Here is a 20,826-nt window from a genome sequence, read left to right as displayed (position 1 = left end):
TGGATCAAACCACAGCGGGTGGACTGCAGCAGTTCAAGAGAACAGCTCACCACCACCTTCTCAAGGGCAGCTAGAAATGGGCAATAACTGCTGGCCAGCCAGCAACACCCACAGTCCACAAATGACATTTTTTAAGGAAAAGGAAACCCAGGAATTACAGACCATTTACCCTAACATCTCTGGTGGGGAAATTGGTTTGAGTCTATAATCGAGAATGGGGTAATTGAACACCTTGAAAATTGTCAGTTAAGCAGGGACAGCCAGCGTAGATACATAACAAATAGGTTATAACTGACAAGCTTAATTGAATATTTTTGAAGAGATGACTAAAGTTAGTGGATAAGGAATGTATCTGGATGCGGCTCATATGGACTCCCAAAAGGCATTTGAAAATGTACCAAATGTTAACTATGGTAGAAGCTCATGGAATTGAGGGCATATCACTGACTGGGAAATTGGTGGAGTGGCAGAGATCACATAAAGTGGGGATAATTGGTATTCAAATTGGCAAGGTGTGACCGGTGGTGTCTCTCAAGGATCTGTGTCAGGACCTTAATTATTTATTGCCAACTTGGATAATGGCATAGAAAGTCACATATCCAAATTTGTAGATTACACAAAATTAGATGGCATTGTAACTGTAAAGATGATAGCATAACATTACAAAGGGATAGACTAGGTGAATGAGCAAAACTGGCAGATGGAGTTCAGTATAAGCAAGTGTGAGGTTATCCATTTTGGACCAAAAAAATGAGAGATCAGGGCACTTGCTAGTTGGTATGAAGTTAAATACAGAGGACCTAGCGGGTTCAGGTGCTTAGGTTTTGTTTTCTGCGCTTTTATGAATTTTTAAATCAAGAAAGCTAATCAAATGTTGGCTTTTATACCAAGAAGATTGGAGTACAAGGATGTAGCAATTATGCTGTATTTATATAAAGCCCTGTTTAGACTACACTTGGAGCACTGTTAGCACATCTGGGTACCACACCTGAGATAGGATATATTGGCCTTGGCTGGAATACATTAGTTTATAAGAATGAGGTTTTAAGCTATGAGGAGAAAGTAGACAAATTAGGCTTGTTTTCTTCAGAATTTTGACATTAGGGGTTATCTGATTGAAGCCTTCAAGAAATTGACAGGAAAAGGCAGGGTAGATAAAGATAAACTATTGTGGAAATAAGGGGCAGAGACTGAAAACTGGAGCCAGATCGTTCAGGAGAAATGTCACAAAGGGAGTAGATGTTTGAAACTTGAGTCACTGCCAATCTTGCACTTGATCAGGTTACCATAACTTTTTTCTTTATTCATTGATGGCATGTGGACATTGCTGTCCAGCATTTATTACCTATCCTAAATTGCTGAAGGTTGTATAGAGCTTTTTTTAATTTGAACAGCTGCATAACTCAGAGTGAGGTATACCACATGCTGTTAGACAGGGATTTCTAGGATATGAAGTCAATGACCGTGAGGGAATAGCAATATAACTCCAGGGCAGGATATATGGGGTGTGGAATGGAAACTGAAGGTAGTTATTATCCTATGGATCTGCTGCCATTGTTCTTCTGGATGGATGAGTTTGCAGGTTTGGAAAGAGCTGTCTAAAGAGACTTGGAGTTACTGTAGTGCATCTTGCAGATGGAATGCCATTGCTACTGCACATTGATTGTGTAGGAAATGAATGTTAACTGTGGTAATCAGAATGCCAGTCAAACAGAGTTCTTTGTCCTGGATGTGTTGAGCTTCTTGAATGTTTCTGGAATTGCAGCTATCCTTGTAGACGGCATTTTGATTTGTGCCTATAGATGATGAACGGGCATAGGAATGACAGGAGTTGAACTACTCACCACAGAAGTGGTAATGCATGCCAGCTGTAAAATTGAGCCAAAATCCCATTTGTCAGCATAGCTATAATTGCAGTTCATGCAAATTGGTCAGTTCTACCTCATTGTTGATAGTTGCCTTATAGTAGCTTTCTCTGGTGAGCCAACATCAAATTGCATACAGTGCCATTCTAATTTCCTCCTCATTGTTACTTCCTCACTTTGATCCCTGCTGCAATTCTACAACAAAACTACGTAGCTCAAACCATCTCATACCTTGGTCGAGCCACCCACAAACACTGAATCATATTTCACTATTGTGTCCTCACTGTTATGAAGAGCAAGAGAGATCTTTTCCACAGAAGAAATGTTGAATCTATCAGTGGAAATTGAGATTATCTGACTGTGCCACGTGTCACTAAGACAGATCTTGTTAAAATGTCTCTTTTTATCCTATTATCATAACCCATTTCGATCTGAGGCTTAGGTTAAATTTTGGATTGTGATTAGAAAGCAAATAATGGTTAAAAAACAAATCTAACAGTGTTTAGAACCAGATTTATATTTATTTGTATTATTTGGCATCTTTTTGTATTTCTTCTTACCAACTCGATATCAGTATTTTGTAGTTTTCACAGTTTTGTTTTGGGGAGTTTTCTTTTTCTTACAGTTCATTTTCTTGATTCTCTTCTGTTTGCAGTTCACAGCAGTATGGCCCACCACAAATCTTTACAAGTCCCTGTTTGAAAAGCTACCACTCATTCCTATTATAAATATGTAATTATATGAGGAAAGGCTAGACAGGCAAGGCTGTATCATCTGGAGTGTAGAAGAGTTGGAGGTGACTTAATTGAAAAAAGTAAGATCCTGCAGGAACATGACAGGGTGAACGTGGAAAGGATGTTTCCTGTTGTGGGAGAATTTAGAATAAGCGATCCTAGTTTAAAAACAGGAGGATGCCCATTTAAGACAGAGAAGGAAATTTTCATTCTCTGAGGGCTGAGAGTCTTTGGAATTTCCTTTCCTCAAAAGGCAGTGAATGTAAGATCTTTATTTAAGACAGCGGTAGATAAATTCTTGATTATAAAGGGGATGATAGATTATTGGGGATATGCAGGGATGAAGAATTGAGATTAAAATCAGATTGGTCATGATCTTCTTAAATAGCAGAGGAGGCTCAAAGGGCCAAGTTTTGTTCATTGTTTCTCTTGCTAAGGAAATTTTGTTCTACCTCCTTTCTTTCTCTAAAATATTCTCCAGACTAGAACTAGATTACAATTGTGTCTAACCAGTATCTTGCTATTTTTGTTCATGACTGGCTTAAATAAAGGAGAGGATTTTGGCACTGGCAGAACGGTAGTTTTTATTACTAGTGCATCCAACAATTGTAATCACTTGGATAAAGAAAAAAAGCTTATTTAAATATTTATGTATCTAGGATTTGGAGAATTGCTGTCCAGCTTCAGCATGGCAAGAGCTCCAACAGCAATACTGTTGTCAGCAGCTAGATATGATTCAGTGTCCAGTTATTGATATCTGTGGAATTGTGTATCAAAATATATTAGAGCTGGTAGGTACCATTTAAAACTACAAACTTAAGGGATGATAGGCTGCCATATTTCATAATTGTAGGTGTCTTTAGAGTTTTAAATTAAATTGTATGCCACTTGGTAGATTTGGATGTTTATTGCCCTTCAGCTGTTTCATCTAAAGTTCCTTCAATAGAGGGTGCTACTGAAATTGTCTTGACTGAAAGCAAAGTGCTCAATCTTAATTTTATGGCTAAGACTGAGATTTGTTAAGTGTTTTGAAGGGATTTCTGCCATGTGGCTTTGCGAGTTCTCTCACTGTATCATATCATACTTTTGCTAGTCCAGCAATATTGTGGGATTTATATTAAATTATGCAGGAAAATATGTTTATCGTAATGCTTGTTTAAGTGGTCATGTTTTTGTTGTTTTCCATCTGCTCATCAGATGAGAAAATGTTTTGTTAGGATCCAACTATTTTGGTTTCTCATCATGCATTGTTGTCTCTGGAGTCACTGAGGGATTTATATTGTTTTGGAATGCAGCTCCATGTCTTTTAATCCTCTTTTAATCAATCTGCCTACTGTTCTCTATTTGATCTTCTGCTGAAATTTCTTACCCCACATCCTCCCCTTCATTGGCCTTCCTTTGTAAGGACTATAAATCTTTGCTTTTACCTCAGCCCCTCTTCTCCTGAAATCTTCTTCCAAGTCTTTGCTTTCTCCAGACCTGACTTTTACTTCTTCCTGATGTTAAATTTATCCACCAGCTTCTGAGTTTCAGCTTATCCAAAACTCCACTATTCATATTTTATCTTGCATCAAATCTCAGTCATTTATCATCAAGTAAAATTCATGCCATTTTTGTTCATCTCCAACAAGCCGGAATCTAACTATATCACCCTTTGACATTCAATGACATTACCATTACCGAATCCCCTGCTATCAACATACTGAAAATTACAATAAATACTGTGTGTACAAGAGCTGGTCAGAGGTTGTGAATCCTGCAATAAATAATTCACCTCCTAACCACCGAAACAGTGTCCACCATTCACAAAGGACTAGTCAGGAACACAATGAAAAGCTCTCCAATTACCTGAATGAGAGCGGTTTGAACAAGAGTCAAAGCAACCTGCTGATTGGTACCACATCCACATCCACATCCATTCAGACTCTTAGCACTGATGCTTAGTCATAGCAGTGTGTATTATCTATGAGATGCACTGCAGAAATTTACCATAGTTTCACAGCAGTTTCAAATCCCTGGGAACCACCAACTGGAAGAACAAGGATGGCAGATAAATGGGAACACCATCATCAGTATCTAAGGAGTGGGCAATGGTGCTAAACATCAGCATATGTCACCACTTCTGACTTTATGAATGAAATAAAGCTATTGAAGATGTTTGGGCTTAGGACACTACCCTGAGCAACTCCTGCACTGATGTACAGGGACTGAGTTGATTGACTTCCCAAAATAATCTTTTTTTGTGTTGGGAATTACTCTTAAGCAACAGAGAGTTCCCACATGATTCCCTTTGACTCCAGTTTTGCTCAGGCTCCTTTAAGCCTTGTTAGATCAAATGATGCCTTGATCTCAAAGACAGTTTGTTTCACCACCTTCTTCCTATTGGACCAAGATGGTAATGTAGTCAGAGGTTGAGTCCTGGTGGAACACAAGCTTAACATTCATGTGCGATAAGAAAGTGGGAGAGCTGCCTGATACTTTATTTTGCTGTTTCATTATTTTACTTTTGGCTCTTCTTGTGTATCAGAAACCAGACGTGCAGTTCCCATCCCACCCTATCATCAAAGGTGAAATTCAAGTTTTATACAGTCACTCATTGGAGCAGAAAATTAGTACACATTGTTTGGTTCTTCATATATATATTTTTAAAAGATTGTGGTATTAACAAATTTCTTACAGATTCAAGAACACGGTGACAGTGAGACCCTGAAATTGACAGAACCTCTGAGACCAGGAAAAGAACTACAAGACCGAGAGTGTGAAGAAAAGCGTAAGCGAGAACAAGAACAGCACAGGTTGGAGTTAAAAGCTCAAAAACTGAGAGAAAGTAAGAGTATAAATGTTATTTTAATGATGTTTTTACATCAAACTGAATGGAGATGGAAATATTTATCATGAGACCAACATTCAGTAAATCATGTTGGATTTCTATTTCTGCTTCTTTATTTATAGTCTTAAAATTTAATTTCGTATTTACAATATAGCTATATCTTAATGTTGCAATAGATGTCATCACTCAAATAAGTAAATAATCCAGTCTTTCTGACTTTCCAATAGCTATTTAATTTTTTTTCCTTCTGAAAGTTGTCTAGTAACTTCTGTGAATCCTCCTTTCCAATCATCCTCTGTGTTGATGGTGCAGGTGCTAACTCCCAAAGAGAGAGCCTATGATTTTGGCTAACTATTCTTTAACTCTCAGTGTGATGGTCAACGTAAAGAACATCTTGCATTCCTAGTTTTTAACGCACCATTGTGGACAATGATCACTTCTGTTCCTACTAATATTCAACCATCATGCAAGTTTTTTAAAAATAAAATCATCTCAGCCTGATGCCATTTCTTTAATCTATTCATTCACAGTGACTTCCCTTTCTAGAAATTCCATAATGACTACCAATTCCTCCAAAAGATAATCCAATTTATCTTGATATCCTTTTTATTCCTTAAAATATTTTTGAAAACTAACAATGATCTTTTAATCTATACTTGTTAAAGCTTGTGCAAGGTGCAAATGGACCTCAAAGTGCTGATCTAATCCATATTTGGCAATAGACAAAAAAAAACAAAGAACTGCAGATGCTTGAAATCTGAAACAAAAACAGAAATTGCTAGAACAGCAGGGCTGGCAACATTTGTGGAGATAAATCTAAGTTCATGTTTTAGGTCCAGTGACCCTTCTTCTGAGATTTTCCAGCAATTTCAGTTTTTGTTCCATAATTGGCAGTGTGGTTTTTAGCATTACTATTTTGCATATGATAACATGACAAACAAAATGCCTTGATTTTGGTCTTAAACAGCTTCATAAATTACCTTTCATTTCCTTGGAATCTCTGGAGCATTGATTAGTATCTGGATCAGTGCATTTTAAATAGATTTCCTTACAGTCTTTTGGCAATGCCATTTTCAAGGCTTTCTATACCTTTTGCATTGCTTTATATGTGGTGTCGCTAATGTCTTATCATTTGATTTTATCTATTAAGTAGGATTTTCCAAATGGTTATCATGGTTATCAGTGATCGATTATCATTTTTTTGTCATTTCCTGTTTACTCTGTTGATAATTCCACTCTGCTCCATTCAGATCACTGGTCCCTGGTGCATATAATCATCTCGTTAACTGTGTTAACTGTGTAACTTCTCAAATAATAGAATCCAAGGCAGAGGAAGCCATGTTCAAACTACAGAGTCTGAACAGACCATATCATGTGTCCTGAATACAAATGTGAGACACTAAGGCAGTGGGAAAGAAAGCTTTGTACGAGCAGCAGGAAAGAACCAAAGAATCTTGAATTTTTCAATTTGGGAGGATGAATCTGAGAGACTCATTTGGTGATATTTATGATAGCAAGCAGTATGAAAAGACAAATGAGTAAATTGAAGTTTTTAGTGGGTGGCACAGTGGTACAGTGGTTAGCACTGCTGCCTCACAGCACCAGAGTCGGGTTCAATTCCCGACTCAGGCAACTGACTGTGTGGAATTTGCACATTCTCCCTGTGTCTGCGTGGGTTTCCTCCGGGCTCTCTGGTTTCCTCCCACAGTCCAAAAATGTGCAGGTCAGGTGAATTAGCCAAGCTAAATTGCCCATAGTGTTAGGTAAAGGGGTAAATGTAGGGGAATGGGTGGGTTGCGCTTTGGTGGGTCACTGTGGGCTTGTTGGGCTGAAGGGCCTGTTTCCACACTGTAAGTAATCTAATCTAGAAGTAAGGTCAAAACTGTGAAGGACAAATTTTTACTGAATAATAATTTCTTCATATAAAGATTGATCAATCCATTAAATGATAAAGCAACAAAAATGAAAAATTGAAATTGTTTAAGAAATATTTAATTAGTGCACTTGGGCATATTTTCTGATGGATAAAGTCATGACAATTAACTTTCTTATCTGTGGCTAAAAATTTGCAAAATAGTTGGTGGATGTCTAAATCATCTTCATTTAACTCTTTGAGACAGTAAGTGTAGTTCCTTTCAATCCATGCCACTTGTAACCAACACAGAGACACCTCTTCCTTGAAATTACTCCACCTATGGTTCTCATTTTGAATGAAGAACCTGTGCTCTACTGCTCTCGTGAAATCCCAAAACATTTTACAGCCAATGATTTACTTTTAAAAGCAGATTCATTGTTATCACAGGAACAAATCTGGCAGCCAATTTGTGCTCAGAAGGGTTTCACAACCATTAAATAAATGACAGTTAAGCTACTTTAACGAGTGTTGGTTAAAGGAATGGGTTCTCAACCTGTGTTAATGAAATTATTTTCAGGGATTCTGTAAAGCTGATCAAGAATACATGGCACTGTCTGCACATTGCTACTTTCAATATCAGCACACTAGTTCTACCTCTGTGATATCCATGTGATGGTGTATAAGAACTAGACCAGCCTTTGAAATAGAAGGTAATGCAATTGAGATGGGTCCCATTAGGGCTTAAGTGAAGTGGTTTGGAACAAAGCTTAAGTTTGGGACCAGGATCTGGGCATTTGATCCACAGACAATTGGACTGCACTCTGAGGAAATGAGTAGTTGGAAATATTTTGGAACTATGGATGGACATCAGGATTCTCATCAGGGTTGGAGGCTAATTATAAGTCTCTAAGAAATTCAGGCATGTTTAATTTTTATTTAACTTACTGCTAATGCTTGAGATTCACAATTCATTCATTCAATCATTTTTATAATTTTATTTCCTTCTACATATAAGTATTGGTTTTTGAATTTCCATCTGTGAAGTTCCTTTGTGTAAACTTTCACAGGAAAGAGGAGGGAACTTTCTCAGATACACAAACAGATACGGTACTGCATGAAAAAGAATTCTCATTTTTAAATGGGGTCAGTGAATGGGGAGCCTTGGAGTCAAAGAAATTTAGAACACTTGGTTACGGAAAGGTTATTGGCTAGGAAAACAACTTGCATTAATATAGTGTCTTCATAGAATAAAGCATTCCAAGCTGCTTCCTAGGGACACAAGTAGATCTCCCTACTTTTGATAAACTAGTGCTATTGGTCTTCTAACAGGTTCTCTGACAAACTTTTGTCTAGGCCCTTCATGTTAGTTTTATTCAAAATTGTTTTAAAACTCGATAAGAAAAATGCAATGATCTGAATGCAGTCTGTGGATTTTGCATTTCTGGTTGTTTTATTCTTTTTACTTGCTTTATTTGGTGTGCAATTGGCATAATATTCGCATGCGCATAGTCTTGCTCTTCAATTACAAGGATAACGAGTACTATACTGTTTGTAATCTTTTGCTTAAGTCATTATTGTCACTTGACCAAAATATTCCAGTCTAAAAATAATTTATATGGTTGATGGTTGAAAGTTACTTTCACCTTCCTTGAACTTTGTACTGCCAAATTAAAGAGGAATTTGCTTGTACTTCCATCTGTCTTGTCAGTAGTGGCAGCCCTTTTACTTAAAACAAAAAGAAAAATGTCATTTAGAAGCCAACATGTTTGGTTTATGATGCATAGATGTACTGATATTTCAGTGTGTTTCTTTTCAGAAGTATATGCAATATAAATACTATAAAAATGCATCCAAAAATTTTTCTTTTGAGTAAAAATATCATTGTAAAAAAACTGATGAGAGGAAGAAGCGTGTCACCATCTAAGACATTGCTATCGTGTTTCTTCAAAAAAACGTTTCCTCCATAGTAAAAATTACATGTATTCATCTCTTACAGGAGGCCGTTACTCTACACCAGCCATTTATCTGAGCTGTCACTTATGCTGCTTTTCTAAATATACAAATAATGATTAAAATAAAATCTGCTTGCACAACCATGTTGCACAATTCACAGCATGCATGTGCAGGTGTTGGTGTTCTGCTTTATAATTTTGCATTTAAAACACTGGGAGTGGCTGACAACCCAGGAAAGTGGCTGGATAGCTGCTGCGATAGAGATCAAGCCGGATACTGGAGGGGGGGATATGCCAGGGTAGGTGCAGCCATTTTCTTTTAGGTGGGGTTGGCGACGCCCGGACAAACAATACCTAGATATAAAAATTCTCATTTCTGTCTTCAAATCTTGCCATGGCCTCACCTCTCCTTATCTCTCTAATTTCCCGTGCCTCCACCCAGGATTTTTGCCCTTCAGCAGTTATGACCTGTCAAACATGCCCAATTTTAATCAATCCCTCATTGGTAGCCGTGCCTTTAGCTGTCCAGGCACAAGGGTTAATTTCACTGCGTATATCTTCCCTCTCTGTCTACCTCCAAAATGCTCCTTAAAATATGTTTCTTTGTTTCAGCCATTGGTCATCTGGCCTAATATCTCCTTATATGGCTGAGTGGCAAATGTCTGTGCCATAATACTCCACTAAAACACCTTGGAGCATTTTATCACATTAAAGAGATATTGTAAATGCATGTTGTTATTGTTGAGAGAGGGGAGGCCTGCATTATAGTTCCAAATTGTCCCAGATCTGAGGCTACGTCTTCTGGTAAGTCTCCTAGCTCTGTGGACAAATCGGAAATTGATAGCTGAATTTATAGTAATAAAACAACAGATTTTTGTGTTGTGTATCGTTTTGTTTCTCCGAGTTGAAAACTAACAGATCAATTATTCTGTTTAGTTTCATCTCTTGAATGCTAAGGGAATTTTGTTTAATGCCTATCTTCCTGATTGCAGTTGTTTTGTTGTCTGACCACATTTTTACTAATGTGCTATGATTTAGCTGTAGTTTTTCCCCTTTGTACCATTCTGTCTGTTGAAAGGACGGATTCCTTTTCCCATTTGTCAAAGGCCATTGCTACTTTTGAATGGATGTATCTATAGTATGTGAGAAGCAAATGGATCATCCTGACTAAGTTAAATCTGCTTAATTAGGACATTTTGGGAGTACTGGCTGGAAATTACCTGAACCTAAGCTCAATGCTAAGTTTTTGACTGAAAACATAGTTTTACAGGCTGCTATATAAGCTGCTTCATTTAAGGGCAGTGAGAATCATGACTGTTCATTCTTGGAGATAGAGCCCATCGTGGATTTTCATTTTGTCTGAGAATGAGTACAGTATGCCATTGACATACAAAGTACGGCATATTCATCATCCCCTGTTAGGCTTTGATTCTGGCTTCCATGGTGATTATTGCTTGATATTCACTTCTAAGGGCTAATCTTAGATCATTTACTTCACCCAGCCAAAATGCTACTAAGAAAACTGTGAATATATCTTTGAAATAATACTAAAAGAATACCATGCCAAGCAGAAAGCATGCAGTTGTCTTGGTCTTTAACCTGTTTGATATACTTTGGTCTGTGTTTAGCTCTTTACATAAAACAGAATTCCAAGATGGTGGCAGAGTAGGATACTTCAGCCGAAGCTCGACCATTTCCTTTTCTCTGTTTTGTGGTTCTTTTTCTTCTCTCTTCTTCTCATTCTTGGACTCTCTGCCTCAATGTGGCCTTGGATTCCCAGCCTCACCGCAGATTCGGTGAGGCAGTCTCCTGACCTGGCGAGGCTGCCTCCCAGCCTGGTGTGGTAGTCTCTTGGTCTGGCCTAGCGTCCTTTCGATCTGGTGTGGTGGTCTTTCAGCAGCTCATGGTGGCCTTTTGGGCCAGCGTGGCCTCAGTGTGGACTTCTGGTCTTGAGGTGATTCCAGAGTGGTGTCCTGGCTTGAGCCTCATGGAGAAGTCCAGCATGGTTTGGAGTGGAAGCCTGGCATGGACTGGAGGCTACATACCAGTGTGGACTGGGTTGGAAGGAATGTTGTCTGAACCTCTTATTTCTCTTATTTTCTAATGTATTCCTACAATCTGCAATGCTGGAATTTTTATTTTTTTATTTTTCTAATTTTTATTTTCTGAAGAATCTGTACCTAAGTGGTAACATGTAAACTTTTCACTGTACTCTTTTGAGTACGTCATAATAAGGCTAATTCAATAAATCTAATTCAGTTCAAATCAGTCCTAAACACTTGTGTATTTCAAACTACATGTTGTTCTCCTATAGTGGGCTTTTCATTAATGCGAATTCGCTGTAATGCTATTATCGAATTGGGGCCACTGTTTCTACAGTGCAAACTTTAAATTGTTTGTTGGTTATAGCATGATTCCGGTCTCATTAATTTAAATGATGCTGCTATTGTGCGATTTTCTTATACCGCGGGATTGCGGTATAAGAACAGAACTCCGCACTATAACAGAACTGACTGTACTTCCATTGATATGACTTTGCTTCTTGAACTTGCAAATGTTCTTTTATCTAACAAATATCTAGATAAGTTTTAGGAGATCATTAGACAAGTAGAAAACTAATGTCTTCGCTTGCTCGTTACTTCATTTGATCATTGCCTGCTTCAGTGGACAGTCGAATAAATACTGTCTGTATCTGTGGTTTCAAAAAGGGCAGGAGATTTACTGTAACTCCAGACTTAAATTCCACTGTAAATTACATTTGAAGTGTTTTCAAATCTTAACATATATTTCTCTACAAGCAGCAAACCCCTCCCATCCATTGTGTTCTAGGCTCAATAAACAGTTTGACAGTCCTTCACTTCTTGCTGTGAATCCAGACTGGTAAGAATAGAACTGAAAGCTTTCAGTTGAGTAAGTAGCCAGGAATATCAAAACAGATTGTAAAAGCTTCCACAAGTGTACTTTAAAAAGGAAAGAGTAGCTAAAGTAAACATTTGTCCCTTAAAGGCAGAGAGAGGAGAGGATGTTATGGAAAATGAGGAAATGGTGGAGGCTTTGAATAAATAACTTTGTGAAGACAAAGACACAAATTATACATCAGAAATAAAGGGTAACCAAGGGGCCACAGAATAAGAAACGTAAGGTTATTAATATGAGCAGAGAGTAAATTGGAGAAATTGAAGACTAAAACTCTCCAGATTCCTCCATGTATGCATCCTTTCATCCTTTATCATTCCAGATTGTCATAGCACTTCCCCCAGTCAAAACTGTATGAATGAATTGTGGAAGCCAAGGAATATTCATTTCTCCACAACAGCCAAAGCTACACGCACAGAGAAAAAGGTTACAGCCTATGCATAAGTAACCGTTTCACATGCTGTCCAGCTTCTGAAAATGCAGTTCAGCAGCCTGGAGGGTTGGAAAACTTCCTATAAAATATCCCTGTAATAATTTTGCTGTGCTGATGATTTGCTGTGCTCTCCACAACATGGCTCTCCAAAGAAGTGTAAACTTTAAAGAAGTGAGGCACTAGAAGGACACAGTTTATCAAAGGAAGAGGACATGGGAGTGGAGGAGGAAAAGGGGCAATGGGAGAGGCAGAACACCAAAATGATCTGGCTGTGCAGTGAGGTGCCTGGCATGGCACTGTGTTTGAGAGTCTTGTCAAGATGTCATCAACCTTTCCGAAATGAAAGAGCCAAACAAAGTTGGAACATAATTTTGATGGCAATATTTAATTATTTTTCTATGATTTACTTTTTTTGCACAATTCCCTAAAGCATTTCAGCTAAAAGCCCAAAGCCTTAGTTATTATTGAAGAGTGAACTACTACTATTACGCAGTGGTGGTAAACTATGGATCATCAATTTTCAATTTCCATCATCTGATTTTAAGATTGGGACCATGTGGACTGAAAATCCTTTTAAAAACGAAAGACAGACTTAAAATCGTGTTTAACACCTGACAACAAGTTGAGCCAAGCTTCAGGAAACCAATATGGAATAAAAAAAATTATCATAACTGAAATTAGTCCTTTATCAAAAGAAACTAAAACAATCAGGCGTGAAACTGACATCTATTTTTAGTTTACTTCTGTTTGATAAATTTCACGTGTTGGCATTAAAAGCTTTGACTGTAGTTATATCGTTTGAAAATAAGACACAAGCAAGCTTTTGGTGCTCTCTCTCCCCCTCTTACACACTTCTGTCACACACACCTGCTAAATGCTCCCTGTCACTCGTGTATTCTCTCTCTCTATCTGGTGTGCGCTGTCTGGCACACTGTCTTCCCCCACCCTCCTCTTCTGTATCTCTTTAGCATTCACTTTATCTCTAGTACACTTTCTGATCCTTGGTGTCTCTATTTCTGATTCACTCTCTTTCTGAACACCTCAAGGACACTCTGGGAGGACTTAAAAATGCATCTTTTTATCTTTTGTGCTAGGCATATTCCTTTTTAACTTTTGTACTATGTGTAATGGATAATTGATGTCAAGTCTTTATTGTTTTTCTCCGGATTCGTCCTCAATAAAATTCTTGTTCCTTTCACTTAAGGAAGCCACATAATTGGCTCATTAATGTTTTGTGTGAACTAGGTAACTACATTTTAATTGGGGTGAAGTATAGCTGCATTTTAACAAAGAGCAGTTAATCTTTGTTGCAGCTAACTATGGAGGTTGAAAATAGGAGGGTTAATTTCCTTGTCTACTTGTCTGTAATAATAGCCATATAAAGTTAAATCATAAACTAAACATGCTTAAATGACAATGCAGAGAAGGCTACAGGTATAGTCAAAAGACATTCTTAAATTCTGATTATTCCTTGGTAACTATTTTTTGGGAACATAGATTTCTCTTTGCTTTGGTATTTCTTCCGACTTGTCTTGAGGAATGCAAGACAAAAAATCTTTGACAAAATACATATTTTCTTGGCAATAGTAGATTCTGTATTACTAAACAAGTAAATGTATTTTCATATGTTTTGTTATTGCAAATTCAGTTTTGAGAAGGTAATTTATATGGTTAAAAACACTGTTCAGAATTTGGGTATTTACACCTCATTTATCTTTCTCTTCACCTTAACCACAAATTCCCAGTTTTATGATGTCACAAAACCATGGTTATAGATTGAGATTTATTGCAGTTTCTTGGGACCACCTAGAATGGGTTACAATTTGTCTTGTCATTTATTTACCTAACTTGCTGATTGGGATAAAACCTGCAGGTGCACTCAATTTGCTACATTTTATAGTGTCTCTTAAAGGGATTATCCATCTTGAAGTTAATCATTAATGTTGCAAATCTAAAATCAAAATACAAGTGTACTTTTTATCAAAATTACTGCAAGTATGGATTTTCCTTCTTGACTGCAAATCCCTGTCACTTCTACCCTATGCAAGCATGGAGTGTTGCAGCAGAAAATTTCAACCCTATTCTGATTTTTTTTGTTGCACATTGATATGGGAATATAGTTAAATTAAGTTCTTCTGGTACCTCACAACAAATAATCAGTGTCTGATATGTCAAATGCGACCAAACCTCTTATTTGTTTTTGACAAGAAGACGCTACTAGATTGAAGCTAAGATTTGATCTGAATTCTATAATTTGTTTTGTGGACTATTGGAAATTCTGTAAAAATTGAAAACCTAGCTGCTTTATGAAGGGTTTTTTAAAAAATCAAATATGAGTGCCTGTTACAGGGACACATTCTATAAAGTGTACTATGGTAGATTTCATGTTGCAATTAGGAGTAAAACAAGACTATTCCTTTAAAATTTCACCATTGTGCATTTCTAATATTTGCGTGAGAAGAAAACAGTACTTTTATGAAAATATAGTAACTGCTCAAATTATAACTTGGAAAAGCTTGGACACATCAGGTTACAAAATATATTGAAGATGGAAATCCAAGATTAATTCAGCAATAATACTGAAATAACTCCAAGATGGCCAGAATCCTGTCACCAAGTCACCCTTTATTTGCACAGGCATCGTACATAACATTGACCCAACTGGCTCCTAGTGTGAACAGAACTCCTGACACCCTTGTTTATATCTGTCAGCTAGCACTACCTGATTGGACTAAGTTAACCGCCCCTGTCAGGGAACTCCGATTCCTGTGATGTCTACCTGGCTGACCTCATTCCAATCAGTGTATCCCTCCCCATTTAAGTCCTGGGACATAGACCTATTCTTTTTCCTGTAGCTTCTCTTGGGGCGTTTTCGCACCTGGTCCGGTTCCTGTGACTCTGCCTCGGATACTTGCAGCATATACCAGAAGGTAGTCCATCTCTTGCACCCAAAATTCATCTTCTACGGGTAATGACATCGAGGCTGTGATGTCTGCCATGTCCATATTGTCTTAGATGTTTCTTTGACACTAGGTGGAGGGGAAGATCCCACGGGTGCTGACAGCCTTGCCAGATGTTCTGAGGGGCTGGATATGCTTTGCTCCTGTCCCACTTGCGAGGTTGCAGTTTTCATGTGGTTCACTGCCTTTTCAGGACCACCTCTCATACCTGAAATTTGTATATTACAGGACCTGATTTCATGTCAACCATGCCTCTTACGTATTGTTACAATATGGCAGTGAACCTCTCTTATAATTAAACCAAACACCCAGAAAAGCTCTCCTCATCTCATAATCTGTTAAATATGAGTGACAGAGAACTAGCAAATTCCACTATTTGAAGAAAGTAACATCAGTTTATTTTTTAAACTCGAAAAGTGAGCATGAAGCAGCAACTATTTACAACTCTAAGCCTACCTTTCTCCTAGTTCCTTATTATCTGCCTCCAAATTGATAACATTATGCTGTTCCAATAAGACGCTTATTAAAATTACTTAATTTCAAAACCACGTTGTGGCTGTTGTGTTTGGTATCTTTCTTCTTCTGGCTGAAAATTTCCCCGAGTTGTCTTCTTTCTTTCTTACTGTGAATATGTTTTATGTGATAAGATACCTTTGACAGAGAGTATTTCATAATTTGTTGGATGTATCTTGATGACAGTTGCTATGTCTCCAATTTTCAACATGTCCCCATTTATATATCCTCAACATTAGATCGTCTCATTGATTCAATGTTGGCAAAACAATAAATTCAAAGTCAATTGGGTTTTAGCATCCTGGGGCATAACTTAAACTGGTTAAATTCGAATTGTTGTCAAAACAGCATCCAAAATTCAGGTATCCATTTCACAGCCTTCAATTTTCCTGTACACTCTGAGACTGCCATCTAGTCATATACATAGGTGCTTGTAATCTCTTAGTTGCAAACAGCATTGACTCTCTGTTAAAGGTACAGTCCACGCCTTTAACTGCATAACACCAGTCAGAGCCATTCCCATGGTTTCAACACGAAACTTCGTTCCCTGAAGTAAACTGCCTTTTTTGCTGACAGGAATTTTGTATTCTGTTCCTGAAGCCGTTCCATCCCCCTGCCCCCATCCTCCCAGGACCAGGAAGATCAGGTTTAACTTAGTGCAGAGCCTTCTCCCCATGACCAACTCTCCTGGAGATGTCCCTGTACCTGCATGAGGGGTGGTCCTATAATCAAACAAAGATTGTGACAGTTTGGTATCGGGTGAAGCTGTAGCTGTTTCTTTAAGCCTGCCTTCAAGGTTTGGACTGCTCTTTCTGCCAGATAATTGTGACAATGGATGTTATAGAGCTGTCTTTGCGTGCTGAATGCCATCTGACTTCAGGAAATTCAGATTCCCTGCCAAAAACTGATGGCCCTTTTTTTTGTGACCAACACTTCAAGGAGTCTGTATTACAAGATACTCTCAACTTTTCAATCATTGTCCCTGTGTTTGATGAATGAACTCTTAGTATGTTATCCACTTTGAATGGGTGGCTATAATGACTAACAGAGCCCATGAAAGGATTGTTGATGTGTAACTGAGTCCAGGGTTTACTTGGCCATTCCCATGAATGTGGGGGAGCTCCTGGCAATAATTTTGTCCTTGTCATTCTGGGCACTGCTATGCCACCATAGTTTTGTTTGCATCTACTCCTGGTCACTAGACATAATTTCTCGCCAACATATTCACTTTGGAAATCCCTGGATATCCCTGCAGGAATTCAGCCAGTATCTGGTGACGTTTGCTCAGAACAGTCATTCTTGCTCCCCATGATAGTATGCCATCCTCTATGGTGATCTGGTCTCGTTGGGGTCCAGAAAGGCTTCAGTTCTGTTTGGAATGGCCCTTTTTGTTTCCCCCTCACCAGCTGTTTTTGTTTTGCCAGGGCAAGACCTTTTTGTTTCCACAGTCTGATACTATCAGCAGTGACTCAAAGGGTGTCCAGAAAGTTTAAAACCAGAACAGACTCTTCTAGTGGCACACCTCTGGTGGTGCATCTGCCAGTGGGAGACGGCTCATGGCATTCACATGCACCGCTTGGTCTCCCAGACGGTGTTCCAACTTGTAATTGTATGCACTCAGAATGAGAGCCCACCACTAAATTTGACCTAAAGCTATGGGCGGCACAGCCCTGTCCTCTTTAAGTAGCTATATCAGGGGGTTTTGATCCATCCTATTACAATTCCATAAAGGTATTGGTGGACCTTTCTCACACCAAAGGTGACTGTCAAACCTTCCTTTTCTTTCTGGGGATATCTTGGTTCAGCATCAGCCAAGTCTGGGAAGCATATGTTATTGGGCGTTCCTCACTGTTGGGCTCCTGGTGAACCTACTATGGGGAGGCATTGCATGTCAGCATCTCATCTTGCTTGGGATCATAATATACCAACGCCTTAGACAACAATACCTGCTTCTTCTCTTCCCTAAAGGCCATGTCTTGGCTCTGAAAGCATTTCCAAAGCTAACCCTTTTTCAATATCAGATGTAACCATGCCAGGTCGGAGGCCAGGTTATATATGAATTTTCTGTAATAATTCATCAAGGAAAGACCTAAGCTCCGGTACAGAAGTTGGAGCTGGGCACTTTTGACACCTCTTCCCCCCGCCCCCCACTTCTAAGAATCCTCATCTAATTGCAAATGTAGTTATGCAAGGCTCATGTCGAAGTTTGTGAAGGACTTCACACCCCGAGCCAGTTTTGCATTTAAGTCCTCTGGGCAAAGGATTGTGTATCCAACTGCGAAACGTGGTTTACCATGTGTTTGAAATCCCTACAAAGGCAAATCGACCTGTCAGGCTTCACAATTGGTGTGGTTGGTGGTTTGATGATTCCTTCCCTTTGAAATCAGAAGATTGGATAGTTTCATATTAGACGCATTCGTTCCGCCACTCATCAAGATCATGGCTGATCTATTCATCATCTCAGCTCCTCCTACCTGCATTATCCCCATAACTCTTAATTGCCCTATCATACAAAAAGGAGAAAGTGAGGACTGCAGATGCTGGAGATCAAAGCTGAAAATGTGTTGCTGAAAAAGCGCAGCAGGTCAGGCAGCATCCAAAGAGCAGGAGAGTCGACATTTCGGGCATGAGCCCTTCTTCAGGAATGAGGAAAGTGTGTCCAGCAGGCTAAGATAAAAGGTAGGGAGGGGGGACTTGGGGGAGGGGCGTTGGAAATGCAATAGGTGGAAGGAGGTCAAGGTGAGGGTGATAGGCCGAAGTGGGGATGGGGGTGGAGAGGTCAGGAAGAAGATTGCAGGTTAGGAAGGTGGTGCTGAGTTTGAGTTCGAGGGATTTGACTGAGACAAGTTGGGAGGGGAAATGAGGAAACTGGAGAAATCTGAGTTCATCTCTTGTGGTTGGAGGGTTCCTAGGTGGAAGATGAGGTGCTCTTCCTCCAGCCGTCGTGTTGCTATGGTCTGGCAATAGAGGAATCCAAGGGCCTACATGTTCTTGGCGGAGTGGGAGGAGGCGTTGAAGTGTTGAGCCACAAGGTGGTTGGGTTGGTTGGTCCAGGTGTCCCAGATGTGTTCACTGAAACGTTCCGCAAGTAGGCAGCCTGTCTCCCTAACATAGAGGAGGCCACATCGAGTGCAGCGGATGCAGTAAATGATGTGTGTGGAGGTGCAGTTGAATTTGTGGCGAATATGGAAGGATCCCTTGGGGCCTTGGAGGGAAGTAAGGGGGGAGGTGTGGGCGCAAGTTTTGCATTTCTTGCGGTTGCAAAAACCCATCCAACTGTGTTTTGAATATATTCAATGAAGCTGCCTCTGCTGCTTCCTTGGGCAGAGAATTCCATAGATTCACTACTCTGGGAAAAGCAGTTTCTCCTCAAATCTACTTCCCCTAATCTTGAGGCCATGCCCCCTAGTCCTAGTCTCACCCACCAGCAGAAGCCACTCGCCTGCTTCTATCTTATCGATCCTTTTCATAATTTTATATGTTTCTATAAGATCTCCTCTCATTCTTCTAAATTCTAGCGAGTACAATCCCAAGCTGCTCAACCTCTCCTCATAGGGTAACCCCCCTCATCTCTGGAATCCAGCTCGTGAACCTACTATGCACTGCCTCCAAAGCCAGAGTATCCTTCCTCAAGTAAGAAGGCCAGAACACACAATACTCCAGGTGCAGCCTCACCAACACCGTATTACAATTGCAGCAGAACCTCACTGCGCTTAAATTCAGTCCATTTAACAATGAAAATCAATATTCTGTTTGTCTTCCTGATTACCTTTTGCACCTGCAAGTCAACTTTTAGCAATTCATGTACAAGCACTCTGCGCAACAGCATGCTTCAATTTCTCATTATTTAAATAATACTCTGACCAAGTATTTTTACTTCAAAAGTGGATAACCTCACATTTACCAACATTGTACTGCAGTTGCCAGACCCTTGCCCTCTCACTTAACCCATGTAAATCTCTCTGCATACCCTTCACATCTTCTGCACGTTTGCCTTTCCACTCAATTTAGTGTCATCAGCAAACTTCGATACCTTACACTTGGTCTCCTCTTCCAAACCACTTATATGTATCATGAATAGTTGTGGCCCAACACCGACCCCTGTGACACCCTGCTCACTACAGATCTCCAACTGGAGCAACACCCATTTATCTCAACTCTCTGCTTTCAATTGGTTAACCAGTCCTCTATCCAGGCAGAAGTGAGGACTGCAGATGCTGGAAACCAGAGTTTAGATCAGAGTGGTGCTGGAAAAGCACAACAGGTCAGGCAGCATCTGAGGAGCAGGAAAATTGACGTTTCAGACAAAAGCCCTTCATCAGGAAAAGAGGAAGGGAGCCTCAAGGGTGGAGAGATAAATGGAGGGGGGAGGAGGGGGCGCTGGGGAGAAAGTAGCAAAGAGTACAATAGGTGAATGGGGGTAGGGATGGAGGTGATAGGTCAAAGGGGAGGGTGGGGGAAGGTAGCAAAGAGTACAAAAGGTGAATGGGAGTGGGGATGAAGGTGATAGGTCAGAGGGGAGGGTGGAGTGGATAGGTGGGAAGGGAGATTGGCAGGTAGGACAGGTTGGAACTGGGGTAAATTAGGGGGAGGGGAAATGAAAAAACTGGTGAAGTCCACATTGATGCCCTGGGGTTGAAGTGTTCCGAGGTGGAAGATGAGGCGTTCTTTCTCCAGGCGTTGGGTGTTGAGGGAGCAGCAGTGGAGGAGGCCCAGGACCTGCATGTCCTCAGCAGAGTGGGAGGGGGAGTTGAAATGTTCGGCCACG

At 39.6% G+C, this 20,826-nt stretch overlaps 1 protein-coding gene across 2 annotated transcripts in view; it reads left to right on the top strand.

Moving 5' to 3' along the window:
- lca5 (lebercilin LCA5) overlaps nt 1-20,826 on the top strand; it is a 97,333-nt gene that overhangs the window by 55,736 nt on the left and 20,771 nt on the right. For both annotated transcript variants that reach the window (XM_060856770.1, XM_060856781.1), the window contains exon 8: nt 5,279-5,426. In XM_060856770.1, coding sequence (XP_060712753.1) covers nt 5,279-5,426 — 148 coding nt within the window. The remainder of the gene's footprint in view (nt 1-5,278; nt 5,427-20,826) is intronic.

This window comes from Hemiscyllium ocellatum, chromosome 3 (assembly GCF_020745735.1).
Source record: "Hemiscyllium ocellatum isolate sHemOce1 chromosome 3, sHemOce1.pat.X.cur, whole genome shotgun sequence".
NCBI classification, from domain to species: domain Eukaryota; kingdom Metazoa; phylum Chordata; class Chondrichthyes; order Orectolobiformes; family Hemiscylliidae; genus Hemiscyllium; species Hemiscyllium ocellatum.
This window is presented reverse-complemented; position numbering and strand designations above follow the sequence as displayed.